At 52.5% G+C, this 22,124-nt stretch overlaps 4 protein-coding genes across 4 annotated transcripts; 3 read left to right on the forward strand and 1 right to left on the reverse strand.

The window, feature by feature from the left end:
* Positions 1-563: 563 nt before the first annotated feature.
* On the forward strand, positions 564-2,654 carry ALTATR162_LOCUS11701 (uncharacterized protein; the record flags this gene model as incomplete). Its single annotated transcript, XM_043319343.1, has 1 exon — positions 564-2,654. The coding sequence occupies one exon, from the start codon at positions 564-566 to the stop codon at positions 2,652-2,654; it is 2,091 nt and encodes a 696-aa protein (XP_043175278.1).
* A 71-nt stretch (positions 2,655-2,725) lies between these two features.
* On the forward strand, positions 2,726-7,012 carry ALTATR162_LOCUS11702 (uncharacterized protein; the record flags this gene model as incomplete). Its single annotated transcript, XM_043319344.1, has 3 exons — positions 2,726-3,711; positions 5,209-5,996; positions 6,120-7,012. The coding sequence occupies 3 exons, from the start codon at positions 2,726-2,728 to the stop codon at positions 7,010-7,012; spliced, it is 2,667 nt and encodes an 888-aa protein (XP_043175279.1).
* Positions 7,013-8,027: 1,015 nt separating this feature from the next.
* On the reverse strand, positions 8,028-11,077 carry ALTATR162_LOCUS11703 (uncharacterized protein; the record flags this gene model as incomplete). Its single annotated transcript, XM_043319345.1, has 2 exons — positions 8,028-8,055; positions 10,068-11,077. The coding sequence occupies 2 exons, from the start codon at positions 11,075-11,077 to the stop codon at positions 8,028-8,030; spliced, it is 1,038 nt and encodes a 345-aa protein (XP_043175280.1).
* A 1,373-nt stretch (positions 11,078-12,450) lies between these two features.
* ALTATR162_LOCUS11704 (uncharacterized protein) lies at positions 12,451-14,106 on the forward strand (the record flags this gene model as incomplete). Its single annotated transcript, XM_043319346.1, has 2 exons — positions 12,451-13,737; positions 13,780-14,106. 2 exons carry the CDS (start codon positions 12,451-12,453, stop codon positions 14,104-14,106), a joined length of 1,614 nt encoding a protein of 537 aa, XP_043175281.1.
* Between the last annotated feature and the right edge of the window lie 8,018 nt (positions 14,107-22,124).

The following is a 22,124-nucleotide window of genomic DNA, read 5'->3' on the forward strand; positions in this document are numbered from 1 at the left end:
TCCAGCCTAGACCACGCAAGTAGCGCTTACTTGCTCTTGGTTGTTGCGCAGAACTGCGGCTTTGGTAGCTAGCTCTTTGCTGAGTCTGGCGCCTTCGGACAGCAAGAATACCTCAAAAAATTCAGGCTAGACCTGGTTTTTTTGGAGGCACTATTGCTGCTGGCGCAGGTACAGATTCAGACCCTATCCAGAGGGATAGCTAGCTACGGGACAGCCTTCTGCTAACCAACAGCCTAGAGTATACGGCCTTTGCCACGCTCGCCCTACCACCAACGACATGTTAGAGCCTAGTTCGTCGCCCGAGGGGCTTGGATTGGGGCGTCTAATGCCATCAGCCGGGAGTGAGTCGAGGAAAGTACGCCACGAGGGCGGAAATCTCTTTCACGGCCTGCGTTGTGGCCTTACACCTTGAACGACAATGGAAGGCTGCAGCCTACAGTGTTTTTCCTCGCTCCGCAGTTTATAAATCTGCGCACCAAAATTTATTTCGACCACTACCTTTCGATACACTCTCGACTCAACCACCGATTACAGACTTCCTTCCTCAAAGTTGACTTCTCGCTATGGACAATCAAGATAATGAAGGAAAGCGCTCACGGCCGAAAGCCCCCCGTAAGGCGCCCGCGGCCTCAGCTTTCGCGCCTAGCGGCCAGGTACAGCGTTCGCCGCCCACCCGTCGCACGACTCGCTCGATGTCTCGGGGCGCTTTGGTGGATCCAGTCAAGACGGCGCCCACGATAGCCCCTAAAGACTTGCTCTCTGAGGAGTCTGACCATCCCACGGAGGTCCCCCCTGAGCTCGTTATTCCGTCGGGCGAAAAGGATACGTCTTCCCAGCCGCCATTCGATCACGACATTCCTGATCCCGCGCCAAGCGTATCTATGGGCTTTCCTGGGGACCCGGCGCCAGTTCCGGGTTTCTCCGCCACCCGCAGCTCACGGGTGGGCCTGGGATTTAGACACAACTACCTTAGACCCACGGACGATTTAGCCGGTCGAGTTCCGCCAGTGACAGACCCCACCTCGAAATCTCCCACGTGGCTAGACGACATGTTTACGGACACTCCCCACAAGCGAAAGGACATGCGGAGCCTGGTTCAAACGCAGGTCCAAGCCTTTCACGAACCTCTCGCTACCTGGTTCAAGGCTTGTATGGAGGAATTGCCTCCAACAATGCTTCCCACTGATTTCTATAGTATGCCACAACAGCTTCTCGCGGGACTAGCCTCGGGATTTTATATGGCCTTTTATGATAATCACCGTCTCAAGATTCGAGAGCATACGGACAAGAACAAATTTCGAGAGCATTTTATTCAGGAACGGAAGGAACGCAATGAGGCGGCTAATGCGGCTCAGCAGTGGAAGGACCGCTATGCGGCACTCCAAACTAAGCTCACCACGGTTCAGAATGAACTGCACTTAGCCCAACGTGACGCTCTGTATAAGACAGAACAGGCTCAGGCAGACATCCCCGCGTCTTATCCGCCAGTCCCTCCGTTTAATCCTGCCACGGAATACGCAACGGTTACACCCCCAGTTTCGATCTTACGCCGCGGCGACCCAGCTGCCGCTACTCGTCTTCCTGATTTTGGACACATGTCCTATAATTCACCAGAATTTACTACCAAGGATGACCCGTTTATCGTGGTAAATGGGGAGGCTATCGTCATTCCTCCAGGGCTTCAGGAGATTAAGAACCTGCTCGATCTTATGCCGCAGTTTGCCAATTCGGAAGACCGCAATGCCCCTAAACCACGCCTTTTTAAGCAGGGCACGAAGGCGTTGCATGAGTTCATTAGTTCTATGTACTCGTATTGGGCGGCTAACGGACAGAATTTCCAGCACCCTCTCCAACGTGTTCAGTCTTTGTTCTCCTTTACTTCAGGAGAAGCTCGGGATGTCTTGGCGGGCGGTGCTACGAAGTTTAGCTGCCAGTACAAGACGGAAATGGAGTGTTTCCTTGCGCTGTGGGATATTTGGGGCGACCTGAACCCGTACGCCACAAATGAAGAAGCACTCACTAACCTCACCTATCCCCGCGTCCCAGAGGATGCGAAGACGGACAAGGAAGCCTGGGCTACCTTTAAGGTTCAATTCTGCCAATTCGTGGCTAATCTCGGCATCCCGTATCCGTCACGCGGCATTAAGCTTATGGCTAAGCTGCCTCACCGTCATACGCAAAACCTCACGTTGCTCAAACCCTCGCCTACGAACCAGGCGCAGTTCTCCAAGTTGCTCGCCGACATTACGCAATACATGGCAACTTACGACTCGACGCAACTTTCTACGTGGCTCGCACGAGTAGCTAATCGGAATCGCCAGGGCCTTAACACCGCCTCGACTTTCACCTCTTCAGCAGACGTTAAGACTCCAACCTCGTCAGCCCCGCGAACGATGGGCCGCCCCAAACCAGACGACGCTTCTAAGAAGCCCCGCGCTAAGTCCACACCCGACGATGGTAAGACTTGCTTTACTTGTGGCGGAGTCGGGCACATGGCTCGAGACTGTCCGGTCAACAAAAAGCCAGATGGATCTAAGGATCCCACCACGGCCCAACGTCAGATTTCTACCTATCCGGATCAAGACTTTGACGACGAGTCAGTCGACGAATACGACTCAGGAGATGAGGTTTCCGGCGACAGCTCGGAAAACTAAAAGCTCCTCGGGATCGGCCGCCCCCTGGAGTTCAATCAAGGCCGTGGCAAGACGCCTTAGCCGCGTCCTACATGGGTATCACCCCAGGAGAATCGACCCAGCTGCTCCGACGCGTCTCCGCCTGGGAATCAAAGGCTCTACCTGTCTCACGACGGCTTACGCAATTCTCCTTTCAGTCCTTCATTGGCCGCACCTACGCCGTTCCGCATGGGTGTCGAACCTTAGCCGACGACGGAGCAGACTCCAACTTTATCTCGGAAAAGTTCCTACGCCAGGTGAAAACCTTCCAGACCATTCCCCTCGTCCAACCCGTCATATGCGAGGGCTACGATGGCAAGGCTTCTGAGTCTATCACCCATCGTGTGGAATTCTTCCTCAAAATGGACACTCACGTCGAGCGCTCTATGGCTTACGTGGTAAACACCTGTGGGTCATTCGATTTAGTCCTTGGGTTCAAATGGCGTCAACTCCACCAGCCCAAGTTAGACTACCGCGAGGGTACGATTGCGTTCCCAGATGAGTACTGTAGGCTCAATTGCTGGCTTCAGGACTCTTCCCCACTAGTCGTTTGCAAAGGCAGGGAGAAGGACTGTGACCAGCTCTCTCCACGCCCTCACGCGGACCACGATTCAGAAGCACGAACTCCTGCCGACGTCCACCCTGGTGGTACCGCCGGACGGAATACGGATTCTCGCAGTCTGGAAGCCGAGTTCCAGGACAAAGATATTCCACAACTGCCCCGGGATCCCAAACGCAACAAGGCCCCCCCGGACAAGACTAAGGCGACACCTGGGGGTTCACCTCATGACCCGCTAAAGGTTGAGATCAAAAGGGTTTCACTTCAGGCTATACGCCGTATGGCTAGGAAATATCGAACAGACCCATGCCTCATGACCCTCCAGCAGGGCAAAGCCCCGCGGCTCCGACGCGCGGCAGTCGACGAGGACTTCGCCAAGTTCATGGACAAGCCTCCCGATGTCACGCTTGAAGACATTCTCACGCCAGAACTATTTCAGGAATACTCTGATTTCATCCCCGTCTTCGACAAGGCGGCCGCGTCTAAATTACCGGAGCATTCGGAGCACGACCATGAGATCAAGCTCGAGCCAGGAGCCAAAATCCCCAATCATCGGCCACGACCCTTCTCAGGCCAGCAAGAAGAAGCCATTGCGGCTTATGTCAGAGACATGGAGTCAAGAGATTTCATTGGCCCGTCCAAGTCGCCCGCGAGGAACTCGCTGCTCATCATTGGTAAACCGGACGGAGGCCTACGGGTTTGTGTGGATTTCCGAGATCTCAACGACGCCACTGTTAAGGATCGATACCCTATACCCTTCTTCCGCGAGACGCTTGCGAAGCTTAACAAGGCCACGATCTTTTCAAAGTTCGACGTCATCCATGCCTTTCACCGCATTCGCATGAAACCTGGATCTGAATGGCTAACCGCTTTTACTACTCGCCAAGGGACTTACGAGTACAAAGTCATGCCTTTCGGCTTGTGCAATGCTCCCGCATCTTTTCAGCGCGCTATTAATAGTGCACTGTTTCCCTATCTCGATCAGTTCTGCACCGCCTACCTAGACGACGTCTTGGTCTATTCCACTACTCGGGAGGAACATGTCACACACGTCAAAGCTGTGCTCTCTCAACTGAAATCTCAAGGGTTTTATGTGGATCCTAAGAAATCGGAGTTCCACACTACTCGCGTCAAGTTTCTGGGAATGATCATCACGGACAAGGGCATGGAGATGGACCCTGCCAAAGTATCCGCCATTCGCGACTGGGAAGCGCCTAAACACCCTAAGGAGTTATTGGCTTTTCTCGGCTACACAGGCTTCTACCGGCGGTTCATTGAAGGCTACTCCTCAATCGCCCTCCCCCTTACCAAACGGATTAAAGCCAAGGTGGTACCCAACAAAACTCCGGGCGGCAAGGGACGCACCGTGTACGATCCGCTCAAATGGGACTCGGAATGTCAGGCAGCCTTCGACACACTCAAGGATGCCTTTCGGGACGGCCTGGTTTTGATGCATTTCGACCCCTCTAAACCCATTCATGTCTTTACGGATGCCTCAGCCTGGGCTACCGGAGGCGTCATGAAGCAACACAATGACCAAGGCGTGCTTCAGCCAATAGCTTTCTTTTCTAAGAAGCACTCTTCCGCTGAGTGCAATTACGATATTTACGACCTGGAACTGATGGGCATTATTCGGGCATTCGAGGAGTGGGAACCCGAACTGATGGGCACGGGTCACCCGATCAGTGTTGTTACCGACCACAAAAACTTGGAAACATTCATGTCAACTAAGACGCTTACCCGACGTCAAGCCCGCTGGTCGATATTTCTATCTCAATTCAACTTCAAGATCATCTACGGCCCGGGAACGGATAATGACGAGGCCGATGCACTCAGCCGCCGCCCTCAAGACGTCCCAGACGACCCAGACGATCCGCGCCATGCGGAGAAAACTATTATTCTGGGGCCTAAGGTGCTGTCACCAGGAATGAAACCGGCTCTCGATACGGCTCTACGCGCCCTCACGTTGTCTTCTAGCAAGACAGATGATGTTATAACGCCTGAACAACGCAGTGTGTTACGAACGGCTTTCTCAAACGACCCAGAGGAAGAGGACGTCGAGTTGCCTTCACCCGAGGGTGTTGTGGACCCGTCCCTTCCGCCCTATGACGAGGATCCGCGGTCCACGGAGGAACTCCTGAACGCTGCGTATGCAAGCGACGAAATGGCTACCCGCGCTTTTTCAGCCATTGATTCCCACGAGGTCAAGTTGTCTAAATGGTTTCATAAGCACGGGTTCTATTTTAGTGCAGCCGACTTGTCCTTAGTAGGAGACGGAGCAAGCCGTCGTTTGTTCATCGATAAGACCCGGCTCTATATCCCCGCGGATGCACGCCTCCAACGACGGATCTTTGATCTGTGCCACGACCACGAAATTGCCGGTCATAAGGGTCCGCGTTCTACTCTCTACCTTATGTACGACCGCTACTACTGGCCTAAAATGAACCAGTCTATAGCCAAATATTGCGACGCTTGCGGTATCTGCCGCCGCACCAAGTCCCCACGGGACGGCAAACACGGTTACCTGCGACCGCTGCCACTTCCTCACCAGCGTTGGTCAGATGTGACCGTGGATTTCATCCAGGACCTTCCCCCCTCGCGCCTGGACGGCAGGGAATATCGAAATATTTTGGTCATTGTGGATCGTCTTACCAAGAGGCGCCACTTCTATCCAACCCACGGGCGAACCGCGGTCGAAGCTGCCCGATGCTTCATGGACGTCTTTAAGCACCACGGGCTTCCCCTTAGTATTGTTTCCGATCGAGGTACTAACTTCGTCGCTCCCTTTTGGAAACACATCTGCCAACGACTTCATATTAAACGGGTTCTTTCTACAGCGTATCACCCGGAAACGGATGGCCAGACCGAACGCGCTAATCAGTCCTTAGAAACATATCTCCGCCAGTTCATCAACTACGCTCAGGACGATTGGGCGTCCTGGCTACATGTGGCAGAGTTTCAAGCCAATGATACGGTCAACTCCAGTACGGGTATGACCCCGTTCTTTGCCGACCTTGGCTATCATCCCCGTAGCGGTATCCATCCTTCGGAAAACATAGAAGCCAACTTGCCACGGCCAGCCCGCGATCAGGCCATACGCGCTCAGGAAATGATGGACTCGCATTCGGATTTGGTCACACATCTGAAGGAGCAGCTCCGATGGGCCCAGCAGGAGCAGAGCGCTCAGGCTAATTCCAAACGCCATGCGGTTCCCCTTTACAGCGTTGGAAATGAGGTCTGGATTTCTACTGTCAACTGGTCTACCCCTCGACAATCGAAGAAGCTCACGGATCGTTGGGCAGGGCCGTATGTCGTCAAAAGAATCATTCACGACGGCCGCGCTTACGAGCTGGATCTTCCCGAAGAGATGATTCGGAATGGTACATTCCCCATCTTCCACCCGAAGCTTCTACGGCCTGCGGCTACCGACGCCTTACCCGATCAAGCTCCCGCTCGACCAGTGCCTGTGGAAGTGGTCAATAGTAACGGCGATGCCCATACGGAGTGGTTGGTCGACGAATTTGTGGACGTCGCCTCTCCAAAAGCTAGCAAAGTCAAAGGGCGCTGGGCTTACAAGATCAAATGGTCCGACTTTCCCAAGGCCACATGGCATGACGCCGCCGACTACCTCGACCATTATGATGCCAAACTTTTTCACTGGAAACATCCCGGTAAGCCTACGCCCCCTGGACTCCGCATGCCTCCCGATTGGACCCCTCTCCCTGAAGACGCCGGCGACTTTCAAGATCAGTATGCCAGCGGCGACGAGAACCTAGCGTGAAAGTTCTGAAGCCCACGTACGCGATAGCGGAGGTGCGTCGAAGTCGCCCCAAGCCGCCAAACTTCGCCGTTGTGGATGCATGTCTCACCACAGTTGTCAACAACGGCTGCAGTCGGCCTCCGAATCGGAGTCCTCCTTGGGTCGGCTCCCTTACAGGACGCCTTCCCCATATAGTGTAGGAACACCGTTCGGCTCGATTTTCGCGTTCCGGGGTTAAGGTGGCGGAAAACAGCTCGGAGGTCAGTTTTTTGCATGGGAAACCGTGTAGACATGCGCAGCCCCATACAAACCATATAGCGATTTGGGTAAAGATCAAGTCTAGTAGTTTGGACTTGGTTAAGGACTTCTTTCTTCTTATCTGTTGATACTACTAGCTAGTGGACTAGCTACCTTCTTTTCTGTACGGGAGGGGCATATGTAAGGACATAGCCTCTCCTCAGCTACTACTTACTACGAGGTTTAGAGCTAAGGAGTAAAAGGCTACGTCTTACTACGAAGGCGCAAACTACTAGACCTTCGAAGGCCTAAACTACTAGACCTTCGAAGGCCTAAACTACTAGACCTTCGAAGGCCTAAACTACTAGACCTTCTACGGTCTAGTACGCCTTCGCTTCGCTTCTCTCTCTAGGCTATATAAGTACGCGTACGCTCTGCCTCTTCTAGGCTCTGCGTCTGCTATTTTCTCTACTCCGAATACAAGCTTCTACTCAACCAGTTCGCTCTTCTGCGCGTGAAGTCTGCCTTACAGCTAGCGTGCTTGGCTGCAGCAATCCCAATCCACTGCGCCTATCGTAATAAAGCCTGTGCTTCCTATTAACGTCTACTAATGTCTAGCTAATACTAGCACAGAAAGAAAAGCTTATTTATTCGTGCATTTTTATAGCGCGCGGGCCAGAATATTATGACACTACAGTAGAATAGAAGCGTTCGAGTACTGTAGTGAACGCGACATTAGGTCTCATAGCTACAAGCTCTTAGCTTAAATGTATCTATAGTCTGGATGACACACTCGCTGTTAACTCACGTTGCGACGCTTGGGCTTTCTGTAGTCTACGTCAGCTTGCCTAATCAGCAATGCATCGCCAACGACGCAATTCATGACACCGGTCAGCGAATTTTAGTATCACTATTAGGCAGTTTGCGGGTAGGCACACGATTGAGGACATACGTTCGCGCGTTCATTGCCGTCACAGCACCCACCATCTAAGAAATTGTCTTTACAATTGTACTGCACTACGAACACCTTCAGCCTAATTGTTGCTTTGGTGCGTTAGTGTAATAAACCCTACTACCCGCGCAGTTAAAGCCAACTGCGGGGTTACATAACGGGACGCGCAAGCCGATCCGCTTCAGCCGTTCGGCTAGAGCCAGTCCGAGGTAGGGGGTGCGGAACTAGCCGCCACTTGCTACTAGCGCTCGCTTCTAGTCAGTGACTTAGTGCATTAGCGTCAGCGTTACAGCTAGCGCTAAAGTTGTGACATGAACAGACAAGCTTCGCGTAAAAGGTGTGGCCTGTTGTGAGCGCCTTGATAGAACTGATGCCGGCCTTGGGCGCCCGAATACGCCACTCTCTTCGTCAGGAGGGAGGTTATCAGGGCTTGCGTGGTTTTAGCATTTTGCGGCTGCGAGTGTTGAGGTGGGCGGGCTGCAGCTGAGGCTGACTCATGAACAGCAGAGGAACGCCAGGCACGTTGTCGCAGGCCAAGCGCTGTTGGGACCATGAACCTTATCACTAACAGTGCCGTGCTATGGCCGTCTCGTAAGCTGAGCTAGGATGCTACAGTACAATTAATACGGCAATATTGCTGGCAATACCAGGTGCGCAGCGCAGTTGCCGCTTATGTACAGTACTACTGTAAGTAGATTGTGTGTATTCTTCTTCATCACCGAGAGGTCTGTGATCTAAGCTTATATACATAGAGTAGTGGGCTGATTGGTCGCTGGATAATCCACGTGACCATGCAAGGTACCCTGGGCTTACACAGCCCAACTGCCAACTTCTTCTGCTATGGCTTTCGCTTGCTTCCGCTTAGCGGGATGGGCGCGCTGCACATGGCTTTTTATCTGGCTGGGCAAAACGCCGTGTCGGCACTCCCTGCACACTGCCAACGCGTACTCGACCAAATGCGCAAAATGCTCGCCTGCGACGTTGCTCTCTGCCATGGTGGTACAACGGTTATAATGACAATTTAAGCTCACGATATGGCGTGAAACGACTCTTTGAAATTGACTACCTGTTATTGCAGACTCTACGTTATATATCGCGTTGTGGACGCGTCTTCCTACCTGTATACGTGATGCAGCTAATCGCGTATCTGGCGTTGGCGGTCGCTGCTCGCTATCTCGGAACGACTCCGAACCCTGGGGTCTGGGGTATCGCGACGTCATAACCCTAACCCCAACCTCCGAACACGAAACCCTAACACCATCAACCCCATCAGCTGCGGGGCTGCAAACTCGTGTTAACGTGCAACTTAGCGCTCTAATTAATATATCTAAATTTTGGAGCTATTAGCCTGCGGGAACCTAACTCGACCGGCTTGCGAACAATACTCGACCCAGCCCGCATGCTCAATAATACGCCGAGTATGGTATATCTAGTCCCTAACTAAAATGAAACCCTAACTCGACTGAGGGCTGGGTCGAGTTGGCCATGTATCTCTAGCAGCTCGCCCACCTCGCGCGGCAAGTATGGATGAATGATCTTGACGTCGCCGCTGACGGCGTACCCCTTGTGGTACCGTGTGACGAACACGACCATGCCGTCCTCGATGAATATGTTGCGATGGCCGCCCTTGATCGTGTTGCTGTGTCGGACGCTCAATATCTCCGTCGCCCGCGCGGGCTGTCCTGCCGTCATGTGCATGAGCGCGAGCAGCTTCTCCCGGAACGCAACCACACGGTCCATGTACCGCTCCACTTCGTTCCTGTCGATGCCGGAACGGGTGCCTGGCTTGAGGAACCGCTCCCGCATCGTGGCGTCCTGCCCCACCCGCTCGAACAACCACCTCTCTCCACGGGCATGCGGGTGCGCTGGTCCTGCAAAAAATTCCACCCGGGTCGGTCGTCGGTCGGGTTGTCGCGCAGCTGCTCCCACGGAACCTGGGGGGCTGACGCTGCGGTCTGCCCATTGCAAAACAACAGCTCCTCAACCAGCAACCGCTTGCTCTCTGCTTGCATCCCGTGCACCATGCTGCGGAACTGGGCCATGGTGAAGTGTACGTTCTTGTACAGCAGCTCGTCCCTACCCATCCACTCGACGTTCCCTCGCGCGGTGGTGTTGAAATGCACCTTCAGCCCGTACGTACGCAAGTCTAGCATCCATTGCATTGGGCTGTGGCTGCCTCGCACCATAAACCTGTCCATCATCTGCTGCACAAACTCTAAGCAGCCTTTTGGTCGATGCTGGTTGGGGGAGTTGCTGCCACTGTCGCTCCCCACGTACGCGCTGTCGTCGTCGAACAACTCCTCTTCAAACGGCTCGGACAGCTCCAGTGCGTGTTGTACGACCATGAAACGGGTGATTTTGATCACCGACGACAATATCGGCGGGTACAGCTCAGCGTCCTTCCAGCCGTCCTCTTTGACGCCGAGCACAGCCAACGCACACACCAACGCGCAGTCGTACTCCTTGCGGCGGATGGTCTGTTTGAGCAGCGCCATGCAAAAATCCAAGCACGCTTTTTCAATCGGCCTCAGCTTCGCGTGCTCGGGCTCATTGTCGCGCTCGGACGGGTCCTGCTCGTCGTCGAGCTCATCGATCATCATCTCGTCCTCCTCCCCGTCCTCTTCCTCCCCGTCCTCGTCCTGGTCCTCGTCCGCTACCTCCATCTCTGCCCCGCCCACGTCTCTCTCTGCCTGCTCGATCAATGCCTCCCACGCCTCGCGCTGCTGCTGTGTGAAGCGGTACTTGGGGCTCTTCCAACGGTGCTCCCTCTGCGTCCGTGCAAAAAACATCAGTATCTGCTTCCACGGGCGTGATCGCTCTTTGATCGACTTGTTGTCCATGTACGCCTGCAGCGGCGTGTACCTGGTCTGATGCTTCTCTGTCCGGATCGCCTCCATACGCACGAATATGCCCGTCCGCTCGATGACCGACGCCTGGCTCACGCGGGCCAGTCAGTCCATGGCGTTCCAAATCGCAGCCTCGACGGGTTCCTCGTCTTTCTCCAGGTCTATGTTGGGCTCCTCGATGCTCGCCAGCAATTCGGGACGATCCAGTTTGTTCAAGTACGGCAGCCACCCAGTTCGCTCCAGCCATAGGGCCGCCTCATCCTTCTCCCCGTCTTAGATCGTTGTCTTCGCCCGGTTCTCGACGTTGGCCCACGTCTTAGCCATCTCTTCGCCCACCTGTGCCCACGCTGCCTCGCCCTTAGTAGGAACGGGCTGTGGGCCGCTGTCTGGAGTAGGACGCACCTCGAAGTACTGTAAGCCGTGCCGGCTGCCGAACAATCGTTGGTAGTATACGCGCTCGCAGCTATCTTCGAGTTAGGCCCGTAACGCCATTGCCCGGGTCCAGCTGGGGCGTCCGCGCTTCTTGCTAGCTAACTACTCGTGGACCTCGCGCTAGTGCCTTCTAAGCGATTCTCTGCTCCGCGCGATGTACTAGCATCTCGCTAGTCCGAGTCGACACAGCAAACCATCGTCGTACACTAGCAGCTGAGGTATTAGGTTAATGCCGTTGCTTAGAATCTCCAACTCACTAGGGTACTGCAGCAAGCTAGGCTACTAGCAGACGGCATTACTAACAGCTTACGCGCTCTTTAGCGACTTCTTATGTTGTTTCTACAAGTAGCCCTCAATCTAGTCTAGCCACACAGCGTACTGGCACTCTCAGCACACGGCAAGCTAATAATTAGCTAAGTGCTCGAAAATCTGCTGCTCCTCGTCGTCTGCTAGCATGTTAGGATATTCTTGCTCTTTATTTTCTATGCTGTTATCGCCGTTCTTATTAAAGTAAGTTTCGCACCCCTGCTGCAATGTCAACTCACGTTGCACGGCTAGATCTCCGATCGGTCCGGTTGTTGGGTTATAGGTCTTCTGCAAGATTAGTATTGCTTCTTCTTCCCCGCAGCTTCTTATGTTAACAAACAAACAATCGTATCGTCATCTAATCCGCCCTAGACCTCCATGCTGGAAGTAGCCGATAAGCAACTCAATAGCCTACATTTTTAGTGCAGTAATACTTTAGGTCTATTAGCTTTCTTAACGGACTATCGCTAGTTCGTTAGTTGTGGTAGTACGTCCGTGCGCGGTGTCATTTTCGCGAATGCGATACGCGCGCTTCATGGGACTTGAATAACCGGCCCCCTCGGCGCTCTGTACATCGTTTTCTTGAATCTACTGCATACTAGTACAGTATACATAGTTAACATGCACTAGTCTACTGCGCTGTACAAGGCTGCTGACGCGTTCGACGGCGGCGCTCGGAGCTTCCCATGGCTAGCGACGCTGAAATCGCCCGCAAGCACGGGTACGAGCCACCGAACGAGGACTACGAGAAGCTCTTCTTCTGCCAGGCTTCTATCCCGCGCTCGCAGCGTGACCCAGGCGCCCGTCCGCACAGCGCAGGATGGCTGATCCCCGGCCCTGACAATGCCAGCGTCTGCAAGCCTGTCTTCGTTGCCCACTCGGCCCTCTCGGCGATCTGGCTGCTGCGCGAGACGCTCGCGGACGATGCTCTCTCCAACGACAGCTGGGACCGTCTCGTCTGCGCGGCCCAATCGCTCGCAGAGGAGGGCATGGTTGAGCCGCCGTCTGCGCAAAAGCCGCCTGCCTCTCCCCTGGCTCGGCGCGAGAAGCGACCAGCACCGTCTGCGCAGGCGTCGTCACCAAAGCGCGCTCGCACAGAAGCAAGCCATCAGCCAGAGGAGCCGGCCAGCGAGGTGGAAGCGCAGCCAGATGCGCAGCCGGTGGAGGAGCAGCGCGTTCTCACCACAGTCACCAACAACAACCGCCGCGCCGAGCGGCAACGCATCAAAGCCTATGAGGCTGCCCAGGTGGAGCGCAGCCTCGACCTTGGTCTTGTAGCACCAGACGAGAAGGCAGTCGACGATAAGCGCGGCGCCTACGCTGCTGTGCCAGTTCAAGACAAAGACGTTATAGCCTGGCTCTTTAAACAGGCCGCTGTCGACAGGCACCAGAAGAAGACCGACTTCTACAACGCTGTCAAGTCGCCCTATCTCAAGGCGCGCGACTTCTTAGCCAAGGCGCGCGCGCTCGGAAGCCCGTCGTCTCAGGAGCACGCTGCTCACTTCCTGCAGATCTGGCGAAAGCAGGGCAAGCTCTTCGGCGATAGCGCGCCTGAGGACTTCTCCTCGCATGCGCTGCGTGAGCAAGAGCCCTCGATTCGTCCCTCCGAGCCGACCAGCTTAGATGGCGTGTTCTGCCGTGCTTGGGACCGCTGCACAGTCTACGAAGAAGTAGTCAAATCAGTGCACATCAAGTACAGGTGGGCGCAGGCGCTCCTAGGCAAGGCTATGAACGACAAGCTCGAGCAGCTCAAGCGCAGCGACAGGCTCCTTAGCAACAGCAAGACAAGTCGCTTTAGCAAGGGTCAACGCCAGACAGAGGCTATAGACACGCTGATGCCGCTGGTGTTCCTCAAGCAGAATCTGTCTAAGAGCGAGCGGGATCTCTTTCGAAACCGCCTGGCCAAAGCAGTTAAGTGGTACAGGATCGCTGAAGGCTTAGGCTGGGGCGTGTTGCTGGTCATGCCAGAAGACGTGCTACCTAAGACTTAGATTGAGCAGACCATCCGCTCCTAGGGCGTGGAGGTCTTTATCAAGCTGCTCAAGCGGGAGCGTCCGGATGTCTGCCTTGCGGCCAAGCAGTTCGACGAGTGGTTGGGCCCAGAGGGTATTGCAGGCGGCGATATCAAAGGGAAGAAAACGCTAAGCATTGAGCTGAACGCTCCAGGCACAACGCACAGGGTGGAAGAGATTGATGATAGCGACGACGGCGATGTCGAAGACGACGACGATGACAACAATGAGCAGGTTGAGATTATGCAGTCGCAGGCACGCTCAAAGAGCGCGCCTGCTGCTTCGTTGCGCCAGACGACGCTGCCTGAGTTGTTTAAAGCTGTAGCGTGAATGTTATGTTGTACCTTTTGTGTTGTGCAGTTAGTGTGTTGCCTTCTTGTGTTGCTCTTGTTGCTCTTGTTGTTTGGCTGCATCTGCGCGGGCTGTCCAAGTCCTCCACGCTAGCGCAACCACACCCACGAACACCAAACCCTAATACTATCAACCACGAGGTTTATCGTGCTGAAAGTCGCATGGATAGAAGAGCCTATCTATGCGAGAATGTTGTCTAAGTTTAGTACAAATTGAGTGCAGAACCGTAATTGGTACGTTACTTGAAATATATTGGTACGATGGGCGTTCTGAACTCTTCGCACGAAGATTGTACATGTTATCACTAACAAAATTAACGCATAAAATGGTACATTATAACGTACCATCTATTAAGCATGTATCTTAGGGTTTCTCGAGGGATTCTGGGCCATAGCCTTGAATCCCGTCGCCCATTAATGATAGGATCCCATCCTCTCGTTGATAGGTAGAAAACCTCTCGTAGCAGCTCATTACGATCCTTGGTGTGCTTTGAAGCTACTTTTCGACTCCATTGGGCCCGGCAGAGGTAATCAAAGACGGTACGCTCGGCGATAACAAGGTTGTACTCGTCGAATAGGAACTCAACCATCTCGTCTAAATACGCCGTCGGCTTCTCACGGAGGTACTCTAGCAGGGCCTATCTTGTAGCATTAGTACGCTGGTTTGCAGTCGTCGTCTCTCCTCATACATTCTCCTGAGCCTTCACCATCAATCGAGGCCTCCCTTGAACGGTTGAATTAGGAGGATAAGGGCTTCCGTATAGGTCAAGACTGAGCTCAATACGCTTCACTGTATTGCGGCCAACACTACGGTTCCTAGCGATCCATTTGAATGGACGTTGATAAGAAAGATCAAGGAGAACAGTCTGCAAAAGGCCTGCTTCAAGCTTTCGACCCATAACAAGAGGTTTACAAGTGAACAAGATGTAATTTACAGCTCAAAATCCCGATCCTTGACCTCTATATACCCCTATACTACTCTAATACTAATCCCAGAACGTCACCTTGACGATCTCTCCCAGATCCGGGGGGGTCCATATGTTTTCGCAGGCACCGATAGTTTTGTCGTTGAAATTGAAAACGGCATAGCGCCTCCTCGCAAACGTACCAACTCAACCTTTAAAGCACCATAACGCAACAACAACCCAAAGTTAGGATACTCTGCTTGCAGGAAATAAAAATAGAGCGTTGTAAGTATATACCCTCGAGGTTTGATTTTCTTAGTTCTAACGTTGAGTGTTCGTGTTGTAGTGGACTTTTCTCAAATGGTTAGCTGGCTAGCTAGCTTGTGCTAATTTATCACGGTTTAAGTAATAGGCTATTAGGCAGTAGAATTTGGTAGGAACACTGAAGTTGAATTGAAGTAAGTCTACGTGTTGATATACCGGAATGATCGGATGTCAGCAGGGTTATGGTGAAACTCTGTTCACATAGGACCGAGTACTTATCGGACCGAGCAAGCTGTACGTAGACTGCGACAATTTGACACGGTGATAAGCCCAGAGTACATATTCTCCAAGCTCAGGCATCCTGAAAATCAGGGACGATGTGCACCTCAGTGGCATTAATCGCCATAGCAGTTGCGGATTGCGGAAAATGGGGTTGGTAGTGGTCAAGCAGGGGTGAGACCCAAAGTGGTTCCTAGCGCAGCGTGCGACATGACTGTCGTTGCGACCACAACCTCCATAATTTGAAGATGCAGGGCGACAAAAAAACGCTTGAAGAACAAGAGCGCATACGCTGCAAGTTGCAAAGAAAGCCATAGTAAGATATGAGAAGATTTATAGTAAGTTATAAAAATATATAACGTGGTTCACCATCGAGCGCCCCACCCCATCGAGCGCCCCACTAAGCACCAGCGCAGTGCCTATACAGGAACGCAGTATAACACTACAACAGATTATTATACTATATGTAACAGGATTATATTAATTAGAGGCATCGCTATTGTCTACATCCTCTATTTCTACCCTACAGGTGCGGGAGTTATGCCCAACCTCGCTGCAACGGCCGCAGCGCCTCTCTGCGCGCACCCTCTTCGCAGGCGTCTCGCTGTCCTCACGCCCACTACCGTCCATTTTAGCAATTAAGTCAGATACCTCACCAACTGTTAGAGTCTCCTCTGCGCGTACGTACCGCCTTTTGCGAGTCTTGCGCTTTGTAAGCGTGTCAACAGCGTCTCGAAGGCGGCTTACGTCCTCTCGCATTAACACTATATTATGAGCTATCTGCTGAGCGCCTTTACTTAGCTGCTTAACCTGCTTATCTAATAAGCTTACTAGTGACCCTTAGTATTTTTGCATGCGATTTCGAATCAGCGTAGATTGCGCCTCTATCTCGCGGGCGTTGCGCGGTGTTTGCGCCTCCAGGCGACAGTGCCTGGTGCAGGTAGCGTCGGCGTACGCAGCTGCACATCTAGCTTTAATAACACAACCTCTAGGTCGTATGGGACTAGCCCAGCACCTCGAAACCCTGCGCGAACGTTCTCTAGTGTAAACGTCTTCTTATAAGCTACTCTAAAGGCTAGTAGGAAGGTTTCCTTGTTAATATGGTGGACGCGGCTGCGTGCCAAGAGCGAGATTCCATCGCTATAGTAGCGCTTCAACAGCGAGTGGGGGACGACGTCCAGAGGCTGCAGAAGGTGCGATAAGTGAGATGGCATGCAGAGAGCGATGATCTTGTTCTCCTTGCAGTAGTCCTGAAAATCTACTAAGCAGTGGCTGTCATGGCCGTCAATAATAAGCAGCCTATATGCCCTAACAGAGGACGCCTTCGTATAAGCATTAAAGTGCTTAAGCTACGCGAGCGCGAGGTCGTTGTTAATCCAGCCAGTAGGAGAGACAGTGATAATCCAGTCGCGAGGTAGATCTGCGAACTAGGAGGCAGAGTTCGCAACAAGCAAGTTAAGCAAGTTTTGAGGCTCACTTGACTTGCTTGGGACGATTTTGCGGTAGTAACGAAACTTGCTTGACTTGGAAGCGGTATTAGCACAACTTGGTTGGTAAACTTCCATAACTTGGGTAACTTGGGTAATTATTATAGTTAACATATATGCAGATTACTGCGGGTGCGCCTCCCAGTTGCACAGATCATACTCTCCCTCCAGCAGCGTCTCAGAACGCGTTGCCTCTAGTTTCTCGACGATCCCTGGAGTTGGACGTTCGAATCCAGCACGTGTCCAAGCTCGAATGCACTGCAGTGTAGCTAGTAGTTGAGCTCCTATTTTGCGTCTCTTTAGCTCTAATAGATCACCGAGCTCGCTGAACAATCGCTCGCACTCGCAGCTGCTAGCAGGTATCGTTAGAACGTCAAACGCCAGCCTAGCTAAGTTGGGATACTTTGGTTGTAGTTCAATCCAGTAACGGATAGGATCACAGCCTTGAGTGAACTGCTCGCGCGTCCATTTTGGCTCAAGCTTCTTCCAGCGTTGGAACTCGTCGATATCCTCGTCGTCGCTGCTATCGTCGGCGTCAGCTATCGCGGCGATAGCGTCCTCGAGCGCGCTTTGTAGTGGCCTAGGAGTAGTTTGTACAGCGTTAGTTGGCTTGTATTGCTGCCAAAGCTGCTGGAAAGCTACGTTGTTAGCGTGTAACCACTCTGGCTTTGAGCGCCAGCTGCGATCGCAATAGCGTTTGTAGTACGGATGGAGTATTGTTGCGGCGTAGTAAAATGGTGAGCTATCAAGCTTAGAGTAGTAGGTGTTGGCTTTAGCCTAGGCGGCGCGGAGGTTGATGGGCAGATGATCCTCAGGAGCGTTGATCTGTTCGTAGTTGACGTGATTATATAGTTTAACCCGCTGCTCAAGCTCGTGTAGTAGCGTTTCGAACACCAGTATTACTGAGTATAGGGCGCCAAATTGACCTGATTTACCGCGCCCTTTAAGCTGTTTAGTGGCCTGCTTAAGTGGTTTCAACACCTCTGTATACTCCGATATCACCGCCCAATCTGCGGCTGTAAGGCCGTCTAATCGCATCCACTTTGGTACGTCAGGAACCCTGTTGCCGCGCCTCTTAGCGATATCGTCGAGATTGCGCGTGTGCTAGATGTGATAGTTGGCGTAATTGCTCACAGCGTGCTGTAGTTCAATAGCCCGCTCAAAGCAGCTATAGAATAAGTTCTAACGCGTAACAACAGGCTTAATTAGCTCTAATATCGCCTTCTGATTGTTTGTGGGGAGCTTGGCGTTAGTAAGGAGCTGGAAACGGTTGAACAGATCGTACTGTTGGGGCGTTTTAATATAGTTAATCACGTCGATAAGTACGCCTAACGGGCCATCCTTGCGCCAATTCGTCATCGATTCCTCTTCCTCTGCGCGCTCCGCTGCGTCGTTATCGTACGAATCTAGATCCTTACCAAATATAATAGCCTGGCCGATGAGGTTAAGCGTATAAGGGCCACAGCGTAGGCGCTAGTAAGCTGCAGTAAACCCGTACTACCTAGCAAGATAGGTAACGGCTGTGTCGTTAGCGTACGCGTTATCAAGGACGAAACAACCAAGCCTTAGCGGCGATATCCCAAACTTCTGCAACGTTTGACCAACAACCTCAGCAATCCGTTCCCCAGTATGGGCGCCTGTTAACTGCGGCAGCGCGATAGGCATGTCGAAAACCGTCCCTAATGCGTCGGCGTAGTGCGCAACAATCCCAAAGAAGCCCCGCTTGCCTCCCTTTGTCGTCCACCTGTTAAAGCTTATATGGATTTTGCTAATAGCTTTAGACAGCGCAGTAACAACCAGGGGTAACATGAACTCATATAGCCGTATTGCATACGCCTTAACGCTGTTAGCGCTCGTCCACAACGCACTCTCTGCTTCAGGGCTTGCGAAGCCTATCATCGATCGGAAAGCAGGTGTTTCAAGCTCGCAGAGAGGGTGGTTGTTCTCAATAAGCCACGTAACAGCTGCGTAGCGGAAGGCCTGTACGTCGAAGTTGCCTAGCTCATTAACTAGCTCCTGGCTGATTGCTACACCAGATCCAGTCACCATCGCAAGCGATTGCTGGCCAAATGCTCGCTTTGTCGCTGCTTGTAAGCCGCTTTTTGTAAAGTTGTGGCCTGCTTTCGGTTGCTTTAGGTGAGTAATCGCGGATGTAGTTGACTGCGTAACCTTGAGGATACCATCGTGTGAGCGACGTTGATGGCAGAACTTGCAGATAAAGTAGATCTCATCAGTGTTACTGCGCAGCGCAACTCGATATCCATGGTTGTATATCCAGCTTTTTTGGCGTTTCTGTGAGCGCAGAGGCTTGCAAAAGCGCGACAATCGACACCAATCAATGCCGTCAAAGTTGTCGAGGAAACGCTCATCAAACGAGCTATCGACCTCGCGATTATCGTCGGCGGCGCTGGCTACCGTGGCAGCGTTGGAACCCTCGATAGGCGGTACAATAGCCTCGTTAGGCACGGCGTTAAGCAGCAACTGGCTCTCGAAAGGGTGCTGTTCGGTGGCCTGGGACGCTGCGTCGGCCAGGGCTTTGCGCGGTGATTGCCGCTGAGGTAGCTTAGGTGCTGATATTATCGACGAGCTTTGCTGAGTATCAGCTAGCTCTAACGGCTGCGTATTAGTGCCTGTACCGCGGGTGACGCGCACGCGTTTGGCGGGCTGTTCAGCAAGTCCTGCGCTACGTTTAGTACCTTTAGCGGCTCGTTGAACAGGCATAGAAGGCAGCAAAAAACAATAATAACTACAATAGCTCAAAAAGACTGTGATAATACACGCTGATATAGCAATAGGTGCAGAAGTAGGTAGTAAGTGTTAACGCTACGTGTTGGGGCGCGTAAGCTGACTACGTACCGTACCGTAAGCATAGGCCCACCTACTGCAACACCAAAAATCCTATCGCAGTTTTATTTTCCTGCAACAACAAAGACCTCATAAGGTTACCCAAGTTATTCAAGTTTACCAAGCAAGTTTGCTAGTTAAACTTGACTTGCTTGATGTTTTATGTAGATGAACTTGACTTGCTTAACTTGGTGCCAAGCCAAGTTAAGCAAGCAAGGCTTGCAAGTTACTTGCTTGTTGCGAACTCTGCTAGGAGGTAATAAGGACCTTCCCCGCAAAGATGAGGAAGGGTAGGATAACGCGTCCTGTTGCGGCGACGCCTTGTACTAGAGTAACCTACTCGCGATCGCCAGGCTGTAGTTTCTTCTGTTTCCCAGGTTTCTCTAAGCCTGTGACAACAAGCTGAGAGGATATCTTGCCCATCATGAAGCCAGACTCATCAAAGTTCCAGGTATCCTCATCTACAATACCATACTACGCCTTCATCAATTGAACGAGCGTGAACCAGGGCCTAATAACCGCTGGATCCTCGCAGACAGCTCGCTGGCGATCGTACGGACGGCTCCACCGCGTGCGCAGCTCAGGTGTACGCGCGATAAACCTGTCCACCCAGTTCTTGCCTGTAGGCTTCCCGCCACGCTCTCGCAGCAGTCTGTCAGCCATATCTCGTACGTGTGCCTTCGAGGGCGGTATGCCACGTAAAGACTCGTCGAGTACACGCTGTACAATCGCCTCCTCTTCTAGTTTTGTAAGGCTCTTCCGATTCGGCTCACACTCGCGTCGAGAGTGTGTGCGTTGCGTCGCCGCTGTATTGTCCTTCGGGGAACGTTATAAATTGCCTCAGCGTGTCGCAGACTTTTTAGTTAGTTACATTGGATATCAGAGATAGCAAGCTGTACATCAGCTTCATTGTAGAGTCTAGAGGCTTTGTAGTGTTGAGACATTACGCGTTGTTGCTGCGCTGGCGTTTTGGTGGGGAAACTGGGGCGCTCGATGGGGTGGGGCGCTCGATGGTGAACCACGTTATAGTAAACTACAAGAAGAGAGTTAGTAAGTTACAAAGCGATATACGGTTGCAAAGAGATTATAGTAAGTTGCAAGAAGATGTACGGCAAGTTTTATAGTAGGCTGCTAGAAATATTCATGTTTAGCTTCTGGTACTGGATAAACTCTACCGCCAGTAGGTATACTGATAGCGATGCCTGCCTCCTCTGTGCTTGTAGGGATAGGGAACACGACACCACACTTAAAGTGTTGCCTAGACTATGCCGCTTTAGACAGGCTATGGGAGCCTATGTACAGCTATCTACCAACTGGGCTAGGGCTGGGAATGCGACCGGGGAACCGGTCCCACCACGCGGTATAGATAATCTTCGCGTGAGATAGCTAGTGCTCTCTCTCTGTATTAGTAAGGCAGCGGTTTAATAGTTTCTAAGATGCTCTGTCCCCCTTAGGCGAGTGGAAGTTGAAAAAGGCTCCGTACGCAGCGTTCTTCTTAGCCTACTTGGTCTAGTAGGACGGGTAGCGGATGTAGAGGCAGTTAATGTTATCGTCTAATGCGTCGGCGCCGCGGAGATAAGACTTGTCTTGCACCGCACTAAATAGTCGCTGTACAGACACTAGGCCGAATCGTCCTACGGTAGACGTACTGTAGTGCACTTCTGGAGTTGCGAACTCGTTACGCTCGGGTGGCACAAGTCTAAGGCGCGCAATAGTCGACCGGAGAGACTCCTAACCGGACATTAGTGCTTTTGGGCCTCTGCGAGCGTGTTAGCACCTGCGGAGGGAGAGGTAGCCTTGAAGCGACGAACCTACTGTAGATAAACCTGAGGTAGGCGCATAAGGTGAAGTTATATTAGTTCACCCTTGCAAGGAGGCGTGGGTCGATCTTTGCGCAGCGCAGGTACTGTACGAAGTCTCGTTGGAAACTAGGTAGATCGCTGGCAGCAGAGGATCTAGTTCGAGACAGCGGCAGGTCTACAATGAAAGCTACATTGTCTACTGTCGTCTGCGGCGCGCGCTTACACGAGAACCCATATCCCCCGGCTTGTTCTAAGGCGGAAGTTTACCCTATTCGTAGCGAACAAAATTCGCGCTTGTAATAACAAGGCGCATGCAGCCGTCCTTTCGGAAGAGAACTATGAACTTGCTGTGCGTTAAGCTCCTCTTACAGGAGTCTTTAGGTTGAGTAAGGATAGTACGCCGACTAGACAAACTAG

Source organism: Alternaria atra, assembly GCF_907166805.1.
Source record: "Alternaria atra isolate CS162 genome assembly, contig: 36, whole genome shotgun sequence".
NCBI lineage: Eukaryota > Fungi > Ascomycota > Dothideomycetes > Pleosporales > Pleosporaceae > Alternaria > Alternaria atra.